The sequence below is a fragment of the Candoia aspera genome, chromosome 2 (assembly GCF_035149785.1).
Source record: "Candoia aspera isolate rCanAsp1 chromosome 2, rCanAsp1.hap2, whole genome shotgun sequence".
Lineage (NCBI taxonomy): Eukaryota > Metazoa > Chordata > Lepidosauria > Squamata > Boidae > Candoia > Candoia aspera.
Window position 1 is genome coordinate 206,257,286 of NC_086154.1, and position 18,033 is coordinate 206,275,318.

Below are 18,033 nucleotides of genomic sequence, written 5' to 3' on the forward strand. Positions count from 1 at the left end.
AAAAACTTCATTCTTGTGGAAAGCTAAAAATTACAGAGAAAGATATTCTGGCTTAGTCTTTTTCCTAACATGGTAGCAGTTTTCAATCTGCAGTGGAGCATTTGATAAAAAAAAAAGGTGTGTTCTCCACCTTACATGTTGAAATAATATTCTCTCTAGAATGTTATCTAATATTAATCTGTTAAATGGGGTTAATAGTATGTTTGGGATGGATATTTTTATGGTATGCAAGTTAGGGCTACCAAATCTGGGATACCACCAGACAGCCATTAGGTAGCTAAATGGCAGCAAAGACTTTAAATTTTCTGTGTCTCTTTGCTGTCATCTAGTGGTCATCTGGACTGAAAGCCAGTTTGGTCTAGTCCTGCCTTAGGCATAGAAGCCAACTGTGTACTTTGGGCAGTTACTCCCTTTCAGCCTTAAGAAGGCAATAGCAAGCCATTTCCAAAAATGTTGCCTAGAAAACTGAATGACCTTATCCATGTAGTCACCAGAAGTCAAAATGTAAATGTGAGTAAAAGGTTAATTCTCTTTACCAGGACCCAATCCTGCTTAAGTTTATAGAAAAAACTAAATACCAACATACCCAGTGCTTATCAATCATTCATATCTCATTACCTTGAACTTGGGTGGAAGTAGTACAATAAAGAAACAAGATAACCAGTTTTGTCTGATGGTTAAGATGTTCTAGGACTGAGAAGACTTAGTTTCATATCTACCCTTATGCACAGAAGCTCACTGGTTGACTTTGGGGCCTTCTTTTGTGGAGATAAAATTGGAGAAGGACATGCTATGTATGCTACTTTTTGCTCCTGGATGATAGCTGGGCAGCAATGTCATGGTAAGTAAGTAAGTAAGTAAGTAAGTAAGTAAGTAAGTAAGTAAGTTTACTACCTTTCTTCTTTTGAAAGCTCCTTTGGTTCCTGGCACAGCTTCACAAACAAGGCCAATTGCTTCTCTAGAAAGACAAAATAGGATGTCAGAAACAAATGATTATGCTATTTTCCTTAATTTATGTTTAAAAACGGTGCTTGAAAATCTAAATTGGTCCCCTTATGACATCTATACAATAATATGCAGAAATAAATGAAATTAGATTAGCATTGTATGATATTAGACAGTTGAAATGTTGTATATTTTGACAATTGCATAGCTTGCATTAATTGTGCTAATAGGAACATCTGGATGACCAAAACAGCTAATTTTCCTAGAGAAATGTGAGTTAATAGCTGAATAGATTTTTAATGCATGGATTTTCTTTCTACCCGAACAGATATTCTTTGGATTCCTGGAGTCAACAAGATAGATTTCAGATTAGATGTGACAGTCACTTCAATAGGGAAGAGCATATCTGAACATTTATTATGAAACAGTGCAAACAGTCTGAGTAAATACATGGTTAACTCTGACAACGCTTAATCTTAATTTTCTTGGAGTTTTTGCTTTAAGTGCACACTTGCACACATGTACACACACACACACACACACAGTACAATCCTTCACAGTCAAATCAGGTCAAATAGACTCTTATTGAATATGATGACAGGGTCATTTGAGTGCTTTGTTACAGAAAAAGACTTCCCAGTCTTAATATTTACTACTATTTTAGACTGTTTAAAATATTTAGTGCCAAATAGCCTTCATAGTTCCATAGCTAAAAGGGATTATTGATAATGTGCTGTACCGATAGGAAGACTAGGACTGATGCAAAATGATCCATGATCCATGATGCAGAAGGACCATGTACAAGAATCAGGAACTCTCCCTGCCTCCCCCTCCAATTTTGCTTAGCATGGTTCAGAGAAGATTTCATTACAACTGCAGTATATCCAGTATAGAAAGGATGCTCCTCTAATGTGTGATGTATCCAAACCCTTTTCAGAAGTACAGTTACTTTTCATCCATGGTATTACAATGCCAAGACTGTATTTTTTATTACCAGGGACTCTTTGGGAGTCTCTATGGTTGTTGAAAGGCAATATTATCAAGATAAATTATATAGGAGAGATGGTCCTTCTGGAAACTTGACCCTAAGCTATTTAAGGCTTTAAAAATAATTACTGCTTGGAAGAAGGCTTAAGAATAAACCAAAAGGCTGTGAAGATGATACATGAGGCAGATTCCCTACGTTGGATTCTATCTCAGCAGCTGCAGAATTATTGTTTCATAGGACATGACATAATAATTGCTAGAATTCTTTCCTCCGCTAGCTGCTCCCTGTGCTGGGCCTGGAACTCCAAGGACTTCTACAGGAAAGAAAGGACATTGTATGCTGGGGGTTTTGTTTGTTTGTTTGTTATTGTTTCCTGGGCAGAGCAGAAACAGAGTGCCTTCTTTATACCCAGCATTCAAAATAGCAGATAATCAGGAGGGACGATTGGTGCCTCTTGTCCTTTCTGCCTAAGACAACAAAGCAGATGATAAAAAGCAAAGCTAGCTTAGCAGAAGTAAACTATTTTAGTTTTTAAAAGAAAAAGTGGGAAAGATTGAGTGGGTTATAAATAGAAGAAAATGGCATCTTATTCACATTCCCTGAACGCAACAGGGTGATTGCACAATAAAACCCTTATCTGGAAACACTTTGTATTTCCCAAATTATCAAGTACTTAAAAAAAAAAGCATGGCAAAAATGGGGTTAAACCTGGCTTGCATTTGTTAACCCTCCAGTATCTCTCCATGGAGATTGAGGTTTGAAGCAATGGACAAGCCTTCTCCAACTAGGTGCTCTCTTCATATGAAGACCAGAAGCACTAGACCTCTACTTCCTGAATTCCCCAGCTGAGAAGCATTCCCAGAAGAGCATCTATTGGGGAAAAAGAAGGTTCCAATTATTTCATGGATAAGTGTTTATGGTATATCTTGCTTTCTTGATCAGAACTGACTACTGGCCAGAAAAGGATTTCCAACCAATTGCTAATAGGGCTATTGGGGCAGAGAAGGGTAGAACATTTCTAGGCAAGATATCTCCTTTCTCTCTCTCCTCTTTATCCATCCCTTATATATTATGGCATATGTCCAGCTGTTTTTACATACATAGAGTATAATGCTGATTTTTAAGATAAGCTCAAACCTAACTTACTGTCCTCAGAAAACGGGCTTAAAAATACTAAATCAGAATTTATTAATAAGCTATTATAATAAATAGTTCTTATAATTGATGTACCTAGGCAGCATTATGTACTTTTCAATGCATATATTCAAAATGGACATAGTGTCTGGTATTCAATATTACCACAGCTTGTCCTTACCATTTAGCAAACCTACTGTTTTTCCAACTGACAGACAGAAGACTTTTCCACAGAAGTGATAATATTCTCCAGGTTTATGACAGCACATCCTCACTTTCAAAAAAAGCTACTCTTGTGGATTTATAAAATCACAGGTTTGAAACTATATAGAAGTTGTACTGAAAAAGTGTTCTGAGAAACTGTGTAAATATATTTTACATTATAAACTTTGATCCAGAAGTTACAGCAGTATGCTTTAAGGTTTAGACTCAGGCAATACAGTAGACAGTATTTCCTGTCTTAAGAAACATTTCACAGAACAAAACAGAGACACATAAAACAAGCTCAGAAATCTTAACTTGACATACTGTGTTATTTATTTGGAATTTCATACATAAAGCAGCCTTTTCCAACTTAGGACATTTCCCCACAGCTCAAATAAATGCTGCATTTCACAAAAGCTTATGCCTTCTAATAAATTTGTTAGTGAGAAAAGGTGCCACCAGACTCTCCTCCTATTATAGCTCTTCTGTGAGTTAGCAGAGAGGTAAAGCAGCCCAGAGTTTGTTCTCCCCATGGCCAATCTCGGTTGCTTGCATTTTACCTGATAGCCAGAGGCTGGTGTCCTAATTTTCCACAGAAAAGGCTGCCCTCCATACTCTTCGCAATATCTCCAGGTGGCCAGAACACCATCTGCCAATCACAGCATTGCCGAGATGGTTTTGTCAGATGGTTAGACCTGCAGGTTTAGTCATCTGTCAGAACAACAGCAGGCAGGCCCAGTGAAGGGGGTCACACAAGCCACTGTCTCTCATTCACTTTCTCCCCACCCCCAGGCTGCTCCTGAATATAAGTTTAGTGCTCTTGATGCAAAACCCATGTTCAAAAGCATCCCAAACAACAGGCAGATACAGTGGGCATGGGGTTGTGCTATGAAGTGGCATGGTTCATCATTCATCTTCCCCCCACAAACCCCACAGCCACTGCTGCTCAGCTGCTAAGTCTCTGAGCTGGAGATCAACTCATAGACCTGGTGAGCACAGTGGGAGCAAGGGTTCGGTTGGAAAGAACTGGACTACCTGCTAGCCAAAGCAGAATGGCCCTCGAGGACACTGCCCAGGAACATTTATATGCTATATATCTATAAATAATTTTACATTTCCAATATTTTAAGGCACAGCAGAACTCTAAAAACTTGTGTTATGCATACAAACTTACAGATCACTACCCTCACCAGCAACATGAATTGCACACAACTGTTGCTCTTATTTTTATCCTTCAGGTAATAAGCATCTACCCTGGATGGAAGGTTCAAAAGACAGTGATGGAAATGTATGTAGAATATATCATCTTACCTTGTTATCTGTGTTCTAGTATTAAAATCCAGGGATTTCATGGAGCGTAAGACCTCTATACACCCCAAATACTACAAAGAGGAAAAAGTGTGCATATAAGTATAACTGAAATAAACTTTGTACAGCATAATGGCAAAATCCATTGATTTCCACACTCATACTTCGACAGATGGAGGTTGAGATTTTATTTGTGTCTCTTCTCCAACAAATAGTCCATTAAAATGGCTTGCTAAGTATGTACAGTAAAATAAATCCCAACTATAACATTGATGGTGCTAATCAGTTAGGCTTCTTTGCAGCCTCAGTAGCAGCATTTAAAAGCTGAATGCAAAACTTATTTCCTTCTGAACTGGCAGAATGAAATGCATCATATACGTACGAAGGAGAGCAGAAAGCAGGAATGGATCCCCAATTATTAGCAGTACCCACATTTTTTACTTCCAAGTCTTTAAAGAAGGAATAAAATTACTCCCTTCACCCTTTTAAATTATAGTCCTGAAATAAAGAAAATGTGGGGTACTTTGTTCAATTTAGGGAAATAAAATTAATCTCTGGTGTTGGAATTAATTATTGGTAAAAACAAAAATTAAACGTATCTTACAGGTTTGAAGGCTGGTCTAAGGATTTTGGCTGTGTTCTCCTAGACTATGAATGACAGCTACTTTGCAGGTAAAATATATCTTTCAGCCTGCCTTTTGGTGGCTAATTGGCTCGCATTTCAGGCATAGATAAATCTCTCTGATACCAATTTCTATTCCCATCCCATGCCCATCAAGTTTCAGGTTGATTGATTGATTGATTGATTGATTGATTATGTGCTGTCAAGATGATGTTGACTCTTAGCAACCACACTGATCCAGAATCATCCAGGATCATCTATCCCCAGCCTTTCCCCAACCTGGCCCTTCAGGTCTCCCAACAATGCACCCATTGTTGCTGTAATGAAGACCATCCATTTTGCTGCTGGTCACCTTTTCTTCTTTTTCCGTCCATCTTTCCCAGCATTATGGACTTCTCTAAGGAGCTTGGTCTTCACATAATATATTCAAAATATGATAATTTGAGCCTGGTCATTTGTGCGTTGAGTGAGATCTCTGGATCAATTTGTTCTATAACCCATTTGTTTGTTTTGTTGGCTATCCATTACATTCTCAAGAGTCTTCTCCAATGCCAAAGTTCAAAAGCATCAATACCCTATCTTGCTTCCTCAAAGTCCAAAGTTCCACCGATAATCCAAAATTTCAGATTATCTGTGATTGTTCCTCGGGAATGTCTATATTTCTAATTAAAGCTCAAGTGAACTTATTTACCATGTATGCATGTTGAAAACATAAATGCCACAGGAAAGGAATATAATTTGGCTTGCTGAAGAAAATGAAAATGATTATACAGAATTCTGCAAAAATGATGACTGGGATGGGAAAAAACCTGCAAAGACTAGGTATTATGTTTATCCCAGCATGTGAAGTCTGGCCCTGGCAGACTGAGTGGAGGAGACTGGTCAATGGTGAAGAAGGCAGGCCCAGCAGGCTTTGTGGAGTGCTAAGAACATGACAAGACACTTAGACGTCCTGGCCATCCGTGGCAGCAGGAGAGGTCTCCAGCCGTAACGGCTGTCCGTGCCACTGGATTAAGGTCTTTTATGCCAAGAGAGTGGGACTGCCCCTTTACAATGGCTGCGCCACTTAAAACTCCATCACACGCAGGTTTCTGTTGTGCAATTCTGCAATTCAGATTCTGCAAGAAAGTCACCGTATCCCCAAATCTGAGATGGCAGCCTGAACAAAATACAGTACGTAGAGGCACTATTATTGTATTTTTTGATCATGAAAATAGCATTTTCAGACCTGCTTCTAATGCTAGCACCAAAAAAAACCCAGAAAGTTTTGTAGTTTGTCAGTCAGCCAATATTCTAAAAATAAGCTTGCAAAATTAGACATTTCTTATATAGGCACATTTGAATTCATGGCTGTCTGAATGCAATCTGTCTCACTACTGCATCATAAAACTTTTAGCTGGGAAAAATAAGCCTGTCTTTGAATATTTGCCAACAGTTATTCACATTGAACTGAGTACGTGTATAGTAATGTCCCAACAGAGAACTGGCTTCATGAAGAAAGTCCAGGATGTTAATTGAGTGGGGTCTATGAATATGTTTTGTTTCAGGTATTTTTATGTGTGAAACATCAATGCCCACAGGTCTATAAATGTTATGTTTGATTGAATTTTAAAGATAGCAGAACTCTGCATGATTGTATTTTATTATTCAGGAGCAGTTGTCATCCTGACTTTTTAACCCCCATCCCACCCTACCCAGATGCTTTGGCCTTTGGTCACCAAATTAAAAACAAAAACAAAAAAACCTTCATTTACTAAAAACTGCGCACGCAAGCTTTTACAGAGTCACTACAATAGCTAAGAACTGTCTATACTGTCCTGAGATCCTTGTAGGAAGAGTAGCATAAAATATAATAGTCTATTCATGATAATATTTTGATGAATAGAACATAAACCATAATGATCTCTTTTCCTCCTACGTCTTTACTTAGATCCCATTCCAATAATCACGTGTTTATCATTATTAATTTTATATTACATTGTACAGTGTCATTTGGGGTTATTTTGATTATTAGAAAATAACAACTATTTTACACTATTAATTTTACTATTCCGATTTTCTTGTTCTTTATTGAAGCAAATCTAATGAAATTGAACTGGAGGTGTCCAGATATGCTATTATATTCTGAAAATAAAGAAAAAAGCAGCCAGGATTTCTTTACCTTTAATAATGTTTTACAAATAATGAATCTTACTAAATGCCTGCTCACAAATATTAATACCTTCTAATGACCATTTCTCATTAAAGAATGTAATTAATACGTTGTTCTTCCCAGATAAAAATTATGGAAAGGTATATAGCTTGAAAAGAAATGGTATGTAAAATCTAAACATCCAGAGCACAATCTAGAAGGAACAACTTTCCATAAATCCCCCTTGAACTAATCAAAATTGTGTTTTATCGCTCACAAATTCTTAATAGACCAAGAAAGAATCCTGCTATGCTTTAGCTGTGAACTCAGCTGGGGGAGGTAATGGCAACCCACCTCAGTATTCTTGCCGTGAAAACTAAATGGATCAGTACAACCAGAGATATGTCGGTATACCATCGGAAGATGAGACCCCCAGGTCGGAAGATGGTCAAAATGCTACTGGGGAGGAACAGAGGATGAGTTCAACTAGCCCCAGACGTGATGACGCAGCTAGCTCAAAGCCGAAAGGACGGCTAGCGGCCGACGGTGCTGGTGGTGAACGGCGAATCCGATGTTCTAAGGATCAACACACCATGGGAACCTGGAATGTAAGATCTATGAGCCAGGGCAAATTGGATGTGGTTATTGGTGAGATGACAAGATTAAAGATAGACATTCTGGGCGTCAGTGAACTGAAATGGACTGGAATGGGCCACTTCACATCAAATGACCACCTGATCTACTACTGTGGACAAGAGGACCACAGAAGAAATGGAGTAGCCTTCATAATTAATAGTAAAGTGGCTAAAGCAGTGCTTTGATACAACCCAAAAAACGACAGAATGATCTCAATTCGAATTCAGGGCAAGCCATCTAACATCACAGTGATCCAAATATACGCCCCAACCACAAATGCTGAAGAAGCTGAAGTAGAGCAGTTCTATGAGGATCTGCAGCACCTACTGGACAACACGCCTAAAAGAGATGTTATTTTCATCACAGGAGACTGGAATGCTAAGGTGGGCAGTCAAATGACACCTCGAATTACAGGTAAGTATGGCCTGGGAGAACAAAACGAAGCAGGACACAGGCTGATAGAATTTTGCCAAGACAATTCACTCTGCATAACAAACACTCTCTTCCAACAACCTAAGAGACGGCTTTATACATGGACTTCACCAGATGGTGACACCGAAATCAGATTGATTACATCCTTTGCAGCCAAAGGTGGCGGACATCTGTACAGTCGGTAAAAACAAGGCCTGGAGCTGACTGTAGTTCAGATCACGAACTTCTTCTTGCACAATTTAGGATCAGACTAAAGAGATTAGGGAAGACCCACAGATCAGCTAGATATGAGCTCACTAATATTCCTAAGGAATATGCAGTGGAGGTGAAGAATAGATTTAAGGGACTGGACTTAGTAGATAGGGTCCCGGAAGAACTCTGGACAGAAGTTCACAACATTGTTCAGGAGGCGGCAACAAAATACATCCCAAAGAAAGAGAAAACCAAGAAGGCAAAATGGCTGTCTGCTGAGACACTAGAAGTAGCCCAAGAAAGAAGGAAAGCAAAAGGCAACAGTGATAGGGGGAGATATGCCCAATTAAATGCAAAATTCCAGAGGTTAGCCAGAAGAGATAAGGAATTATTTTTAAACAAGCAATGCGCGGAAGTGGAAGAAGACAATAGAATAGGAAGGACAAGAGACCTCTTCCAGAAAATTAGAAACATTGGAGGTAAATTCCAGGCAAAAATGGGTATGATCAAAAACAAAGATGGCAAGGACCTAACAGAAGAAGAAGAGATCAAGAAAAGGTGGCAAGAATATACAGAAAACCTGTATAGGAAGGATAACAATATCAGGGATAGCTTTGACAGTGTGGTCGGTGAGCTAGAGCCAGACATCCTGAAGAGTGAGGTTGAGTGGGCCTTAAGAAGCATTGCTAATAACAAGGCAACAGAAGATGACGGCATCCCAGCTGAACTGTTCAAAATCTTGCAAGATGATGCTGTCAAGGTAATGCATGCTATATGCCAGCAAATTTGGAAAACACAAGAATGGCCATCAGACTGGAAAAAATCAACTTATATCCCCATACCAAAAAAGGGAAACACTAAAGAATGTTCAAACTATCGAACAGTGGCACTCATTTCACATGCCAGTAAGGTAATGCTCAAGATCCTGCAAGGTAGACTTCAGCAGTTCATGGAGCGAGAATTGCCAGATGTACAAGCTGGGTTTAGAAAAGGCAGAGGAACTAGAGACCAAATTGCCAATATCCGCTGGATAATGGAAAAAGCCAGGGAGTTTCAGAAAAACATCTATTTCTGTTTTATTGACTATTCTAAAGCCTTTGACTGTGTGGACCATAACAAATTGTGGCAAGTTCTTAGTGGTATGGGGATACCAAGTCATCTTGTATGCCTCCTGAAGAATCTGTATAACGACCAAGTAGCAACAGTAAGAACAGACCATGGAACAACGGACTGGTTTAAGATTGGGAAAGGAGTACGGCAGGGCTGTATACTCTCACCCTACCTATTCAACTTGTACGCAGAACACATCATGCGACATGCTGGGCTTGAGGAATCCAAGGCTGGAGTTAAAATTGCTGGAAGAAACATTAACAATCTCAGATATGCAGATGATACCACTTTGATGGCTGAAAGCGAAGAGGAACTGAGGAGCCTTATGATGAAGGTGAAAGAAGAAAGTGCAAAAGCTGGCTTGCAGCTAAACCTCAAAAAAACCAAGATTATGGCAACCAGCTTGATTGATAACTGGCAAATAGAGGGAGAAAATGTAGAAGCAGTGAAAGACTTTGTATTCCTAGGTGCAAAGATTACTGCAGATGCTGACTGCAGTCAGGAAATCAGAAGACGCTTAATCCTGGGGAGAAGAGCAATGACAAATCTCGATAAAATAGTTAAGAGCAGAGACATCACACTGACAACAAAGGCCCGCATAGTTAAAGCAATGGTGTTCCCCATAGTAACAAAAGGCTGCGAGAGCTGGACCATAAGGAAGGCTGAGCGAAGGAAGATCGATGCTTTTGAACTGTGGTGTTGGAGGAAAATTCTGAGAGTGCCTTGGACTGCAAGAAGATCAAACCAGTCCATCCTCCAGGAAATAAAGCCAGACTGCTCACTTGAGGGAATGATATTAAAGGCAAAACTGAAATACTTTGGCCACATAATGAGAAGACAGGACACCCTGGAGAAGATGCTGATGCTAGGGAGAGTGGAAGGCAAAAGGAAGAGGGGCCGACCAAGGGCAAGATGGATGGATGATATTCTAGAGGTGACGGACTCGTCCCTGGGGGAGCTGGGGGTGTTGACCGACAGGAAGCTCTGGTGTGGGCTGGTCCATGAAGTCACAAAGAGTCGGAAGCGACTAAACGAATAAACAACAACATGCTTTAGCTGTGAACTCAGCTGAAACCTAATCATAGAGTGGCATAGTGTTTTCAAATTAAACTATTTTATCTTATGCCAGTTTTTAAAATTATATCTGTACTTTGTTATTCATGTCTTTGGCCATAAATAAAAAATATTACTGTACAAATTAAAGTAACTGTTACCATAACTTTTTTTTTACTATCTTCCTATAGCCCTTTTAATTACATCGAATTGTCAGATAAATGATCATGGTTCTGTCACTGATGAATCCAGGGATCAGTCACAGTAATTTCAATGTTGATGAAATATCAAAACTCCCAAATGTTTCTTTAGCAGCTGGATTGTTAATCCCTGTGCATGATGTATACTGCTTCTGGGCACTCTAAGGTAAACTAATATGCATGCAAACTCCAGCATGGCAGAGAAGAGGCAAATTACTGGCAAAGCCCAAGTTGCTTTGTTTCCATGGAATCAAATGCCACTCAGAAGCAGCAAAGTATCAGAAAGAGGTTTTATCTTGCAAAATTGAGACTTGGGACCCATGCTCACATCCCTCTATCTGTAGCATAAGCATATCCCAGTAACTGCCCTTGTGAAGTTGACTTTATCTCACCCGCAGCCCAGAGCTGGTTAAAATCATCTTCAGCTGTTCCAGTTTCAAGTTGCATTTTCCGTCTTCACTCAACACAATTTCTTTCATCAACATGCCTTCTGTTATTGATGATGAGGTCAAGAGCTCGGATTTGCCCTATTATTTATTGGTCAATTTAAGCTGCTATGGGTGTAAGTCCTTCCCCTCTAGTCACTAGAACAGGCCACTGCCTTCCATGGCCATTTCTAAGTCAGGATCCAGTTTCTCCTGGAGCCAACCTAAAATATTCAGAAAGAGTGCTAGTCCTCTGCTGCTTTAAACTAAGAAAGAAAGCCAGATTGTGTCAGAGTTTTGTTCTTTTCAAACAACATTGCTTTTAGCTAGTTGGATCACTGTTCAGATCACAGCTGATTGTGACTTTAATTTAAGGTCCAGAAGATAACACATCAAATTTCTGCTGAGTCACAGATTCACTAGGTAGCCTTGCACAAAGTAACCTAGAAGGTGTAAGGAAAAGGGAACCATTAAAAAACCTGTATGGTGTTGTGTTATGAACTCCAGACCTTATGTACTTGCATGTGACATCACGACAAAAGTAGAAAAGGATGGAACTGATACAGTAATGCCACAACACGTTTCACTATTTTGGCATCGCAATGGTTCAGGCCACATGCCTATGCCTCACTAGGACAACTAATGCCGTTCTGGAAAAGGAGAAACTTTTGAAGCTCTGGATTAGATTATCAGAGGAGAAATGATTAATTTAGTAAACATTACTAAATATATATTTTTTCACTTATCTCAAATACAAATATCAACTTCCCACACCAAAACATTGAGAAACATGTTTGTTTCATATGTTGTGCATAGGCCCTTCGGAGATCATGATGCTTTTTAGAATTCCACTCTGTGATTGAATCAGCACATTTTATTTTATGCTCAGCTTTAAATAGTTTTAAATTGTTTGTGGTTAATTTCCTTGTCAGTGTCTGGGGCTGTAAAATGAAGCTTTGCACTTCACAAAGTTCTTGAGATTTCACAATAAATAATCAGAAGAAAAAAAATAATTTTTGAACAAAGGCTAATGATTTCATTGTTTTTTAATTTATGGGTCACCTTGAACAATAAAATCTTAATGCACATGCATAGAGATACCACACAAGTATGTTACTTGTGTATATATTAACACAAGGTTGATTTGTCTTGTTTAATTTGATAATAAGGAAGTGAACAGAAACAAATATTCCTCCCTCGGTAGTCACCTATATACAACAAAAAACTGTTGGAGGAGTCAGATGCTGGTTTTGAAAGGATGGCCAATTGTTACTTTAAATCTAGTTATATTTTTATAAACAGGGAGAAGCACTGATTGGATTTTCTATCAGTTGCAAGACAAACTGTATAGCTTTAGGTATTACCTTTGTGGGTAAATGTTGGTGTAAGAAAGTTGGAAAACATCATTTCCTGTTCTATTTCAGACAGCAAAATATCTTGGCTACTATAGCTGTGTAGTACTTCTGAATAATATAATATGGAGCCCAACAGCTGCTAATGGAAGTTAGAACTCCCCAAAAGTAGAATAGATTTCTGTGGTGCACAAATGGAAAAAACAGAAGTCCCGCTGCACAGGACTAATGCATGTTGGATGTAGCCCCATAAATGTGTACTTCATTGCCAGTTATAAGCAGCAAAACTGCATCTGTCCATATTTATTTGAAAAGGAGCCTGAGTTTAAGATGGCACATTAGGCTGAAAAAAATGTTGGCTTCGTTTTATTTTTCAGCAAGTGTAGGTTCACCTTCCCTTTTTAAAGGTATATTAGCTGGAGAAGCATAGTCATCCTTTCAGGTAAATACTGTATGCTAAGAGCTAGTGCAAAATCCAAAACTATATGAAGATATTCATGTAAGTACTTCCAGCGATGGGGATGAAAGGAGTTAAACAGGCATATGTATCCTTTGACTATAAATCTATACCAGTTTTCAAAAAATATTTGTCTATCAGAGAAAATGATTGTGAGAGATACTCCACTTCAGACTGACCTAAGACCAGTATGGCTAGCTGACAGACTGTTTGAAGCTGCTTCCCATCCTAATCTCCGTTGCTTTACAATAGGCATGACTAGAGAGTAGGTGGAAGAAGTTGTAAGCACCAGCAGCATATTTATTAATTTTATTTAAACCACCAAATCAATACAGACTCACAACGGTTTACAAAACAATTGACATCTCAACTCTCTTCAGCCACTGCATCTTTGGGTCTAGATTACATTCATGGTTCTGAACTGTTGGCTATTACAGAAGTGCACTGCAAGCTTGTGTAAAGTTACATGTTATCTGTCCACTGTTTGGCATTAAAATCAGCTTGCACCTCTGAAATCAGCGGGATAGGTGTTCACCCTGGGCTGGTAGGAAAATATTGAAAAGCTTCTTTACCTGCTTGTACCAAGTAAAAGAACAACAGCAGAAACACAGGGACATATGTCAATTCTGTGGGTGTGGTATATGTGTGCAGTATGGAAGTGCAGAAGTCTTTGTCCTCATTCCTACATAAATATAGTCCCCTAGTCCCATCTAACAACTGGTAGTCTTGGACAGAGAGGTATCTTCTCATTTTCATGAAAAGCTCCTGACTCAATCTATATCCAAATAGGCAACTGCCACATTGACTGTTGCTTCTGCCATTAGTTTTTCCTTGCTGGCTTAAAGGCATTTTTTCCATACATCATCTGAACTAGTATCCTGCATTGCACTAGGAATTCTGGATGTTTAATAAAATAAATACTGAAATGTAGCATTTTGAGTCTCCAATACATCCTGGGAGTTATCGAACTTTATATTTTAAAGCAATGTCCATGTATTTGTTAGATTTATTTCTTATCTCACCTTCCTTAAGTAGCATTTAGTAGAAAGGAGCCTAACATACTCTAGAACCCTAATTAGATCACAGCAACTGCCATTATACTTCAGGATTTATAATATACAGCAGGATGAATACATACAAATTAACCTGGTGCATATCTGACAGTTGATTAAACCTTACTAACATGAATTTACTTTTATTCTGCACATAGAAAATGTTTTTCTTTAGCTATGTCCTGGGTATCTTAAGTTGGTATCTCAAATAGGTACTAAAATATTTAAGACCATATTCCTGTGGAGTTAAAAGACTCATCTGACAATAATTTATATACATTTTTTTTCAAATAGTTTTTCTATGTGTGTTTGTTGAATGATAAAGATGTATTAACCAGATGGAAGAAGAGATGGCTAGACTTTTTTCAGATTAATTTAATTGCTTTAGTATGGGATGCAGCAAAAACATTTATTAGAGTTTATATACATCTCTGGCTTCTATTAAATATGAATTTAACAAGTGGTACATTGCCAAACCAGAATTTTTATTATATTGTACCAGGCATAGATTTTATATTGTAAACCGCCCAGAGTCCCCCATTGAGGGAGATGGGCAGTGACATAAATTTAATTTAATAAATAAAATAAATAGGTGCTAGGGAAGGAGAGAGAAAAATCTAGGATGCTATTGGCTTTTAGACTTAAACAAATTCAGTAATGTAGTATTGTATCTTTACCACTGTATACTTGGGAAGTATATATAAATTCTAAACCAATTATTCAACAGTTTTTAAAATTTTACTCCAAACTGAACAGTTCCAATTTTTCATCATTAGATAATGAGATTATTGAAGGACTATTTTTCTAACCCTGTCTTTAAGAAATTGTGAATATAATTAAATCTATTACTTTGTAGAAGTCTGCCGATCTTGGTGGTTTCCCAGCTAATCGGTACAAAAAGTTTGTTGGTTTCTTCTCTCCTATTTAATTGGAGATATACATCAAAGGTTTTGCAAACTACCTCCTATTTCTCAGTTTCAAGAATGCAAATTTCACAGTCCTTCCAAAAAAGTTCCACTTATGAAGCTATTGCTTTAATAAATGTGGGTAAGATTTTATCATCTAACTTGGCTCACAGTTTACTGTCTGTTCTTCCTAATGTTGCACACCCATTTAGGCAGGATTTCTGTGTGGTCATAAAGGTTCTGATAATATTAAATGTTTAATTACTGCAAGACACATAGAATCCAGCAGTTCTTATTTCTTTAAAAGCAAAGCAAGCTTTTGATGTGATTTTCTCAAAGTTTCTGAAGCAAATGCTAACTTACATTGAGTTTCCCCAAAATTTTATATTTTGGACTGACATGTTTTATTGAACTTGCAGTCATGCATGATTGTCAATGGTGTGTCATCTCCTTGGTTAAAATTATGCCATCAGTGATACACTCTGTCATTTTATTTTCAATGTAGGCTTAGGAACTCTTTTTCTATTGCTAGAAATTCAGAGAATATGTAAGAGACCACATTAGGGGAGTAAAAGTATAAGATTCTGCTGCCTGTGCATTATATGTTATTGATTTTTATTTATTTGGGAGGTTATATTTCTATCCTGATTTTCTCACAGGAAATCAAAGTGGCATACAGAACATGCCCTTTTCCAATTTTTTTTTTCCCTACAACACTGTAAGGCAGGTTGGGCTGAAAGAGATAGATTCTCCCAAAGTCTCCCAGTGAGCTTCCATGGATGAGGGGGTTGGATCTGAACTTGAAAATCCTCAGTCCTTGTCCAACACCTTTACTGGGTATGTTTTACAGATTAATAAAAAAACTCCCATTCCTAATCACATTTCACTTAGACATGAGTTGGGGGTTCTGTCTGGTTATCAATCTATAAATTCAAGCAAATCACACTTAATGCCATTGGGAGTCAGAAATCATTTTAATATGTTATAGTGATTTGACCTTTTAAGTGTGTTATGGCTCCTTTATTTTATTTGGCTTAAGAGTTCCTAGGAAGCTTTCGAAAGTGGTAAATATGAAATTATCCCTAATATTGATGCAAATGAAACAGATGGTCTGTTTGATCGTTGTTGGGTTTTTTTAGTATTTGTGGTAAGGTAGATGCTACTGGAATGAATTTAGTTCAAGGTTTAATTCTATTGTAAGAGGTTTTCCTATACTATTCTATTTCCAGAATGAAAAATATTGGGGCACAAACATAACCTCTTATTTTACCCATAGAAAGTTTATAGGATCATATTATCTAAATTTAAAAATAGCTAATTTGGAGGTAAATTAGGCCTTTCAAAACATAATTGCTTCAACCAATTATTCTGATAAAGCTGTTTCTAAAATTTCTGTAGAACTTAGTATAAGTTTTCGTGGTGATTTCCACAGTGGTTAGAGATTTCAGTGGAATCAGTTGTGATTTCCTAGACTGGTAACCTACTTTTACAAGAAATTTAACAAAGTTCACAGAATTTATATTAACTATTCAAGTGAACTTTGGAATAACAATCAATATTCACAAATTGAAAAATTAATTCTCACAGTCTGAACTTGCCCTATTGCCACATTTTGGCTGAAATTCACAGGATTGTTAACATTACTAAGAAATAATAACTGATTTTTAAAATTACATATAGTTCTACTTGGCTTCATTCTCACATTTAGAAGCTCTCAAAAATCTGGAATATACATATATACATATACATACATATGTACATACATACATATTTAGTTTGTACAAGTTACAGAGAGAAAGAAAATTACAAAAGGAAATTTCTGATCAGATCACCCAAATTAAGACAGATCAAACTAAAATAGAACATAGAATATGAAACCACTTTTAGTTGTTAAAATATTAGAGAAAATCTAAAATACTTAAAAGTTAAATTACTAGATTATCAGAGAACTAAGCATATAAGTTATTAAAATACAGGTTACTAAAATATTGAACTTCTAAGGTACTAAAATGCTAAATAACTAGTTGCTTTTATTTATTTATTTACTGTGTATAATATTATAGATAATGCAAACTTTACATCACTAACAATTAGCAGGATAAAATAAAAATACTCAAAATTTCAGATAATTAACTAAGAGAGATTATATGGAAAGTATACCTTTGCTGAATGCATTACTGATTCATAACTTCCTCATTAAATCCTCTTCTTCAAAATGATCATTTATGTTTGTCCCATATCTACAGCATTGTTCACGACAGATGTCTCTTAATGGGTTCTGAATGTTTTATCAAGATAAATAAAGTCTTTCCAAATTAGATATAAGAGATGTTATGCTATGATATTCTGCATTTAATGTACTGTATCCTGGAATTTTTCCATTATGACTGTTTCTGATCATTTGGAGTACCAAAGGTCTAAATTTGGAATACTCATCACCTTCCATTTATGAGCTATAGCTACCCTTCCTGTCACCAGCATGAACTTAATCAAATCCTTATTTTTCTCCCTCAAGCAACATTAAAAAAAAACGTTGTTCTCGTATTACACAGATGGAGGATGAACAGATCACATTTATTTCCTAACAACAAATATTCAGAACTGTCGGATCATCAGACAATCCCACCAAAAGTGCCGGTCAATCACCTTTAGAAAAAAGATACGGATATTTTTGTTGAAAACAGAACTAAGGATTTTTGTCCACACAAAGAATTATTATACGACATTGGAAGGACAAATCTACTCCTGACTTACAGCAAAGGACTCTTGGTATGTGTTTACCACCAACATTTATGTAAGTTTAAAAACAACAACAATAACAACAAAGGGACAAGAAAGAGGACTTTTCAGCAGTTTTTCAGATATAAGATAAATTTTCAGATCTCTT

At 37.3% G+C, this 18,033-nt stretch overlaps 1 protein-coding gene across 1 annotated transcript in view; it reads right to left on the minus strand.

Moving 5' to 3' along the window:
• SHC3 (SHC adaptor protein 3) overlaps positions 1-18,033 on the minus strand; it is a 38,927-nt gene that overhangs the window by 18,199 nt on the left and 2,695 nt on the right. Inside the window, exons 2-3 of the mRNA XM_063295238.1 lie at positions 4,583-4,653; positions 895-958 (exon numbers count right to left, since the gene is read on the minus strand). Of these exons, the coding sequence (XP_063151308.1) occupies positions 895-958; positions 4,583-4,653 (135 nt within the window). The remainder of the gene's footprint in view (positions 1-894; positions 959-4,582; positions 4,654-18,033) is intronic.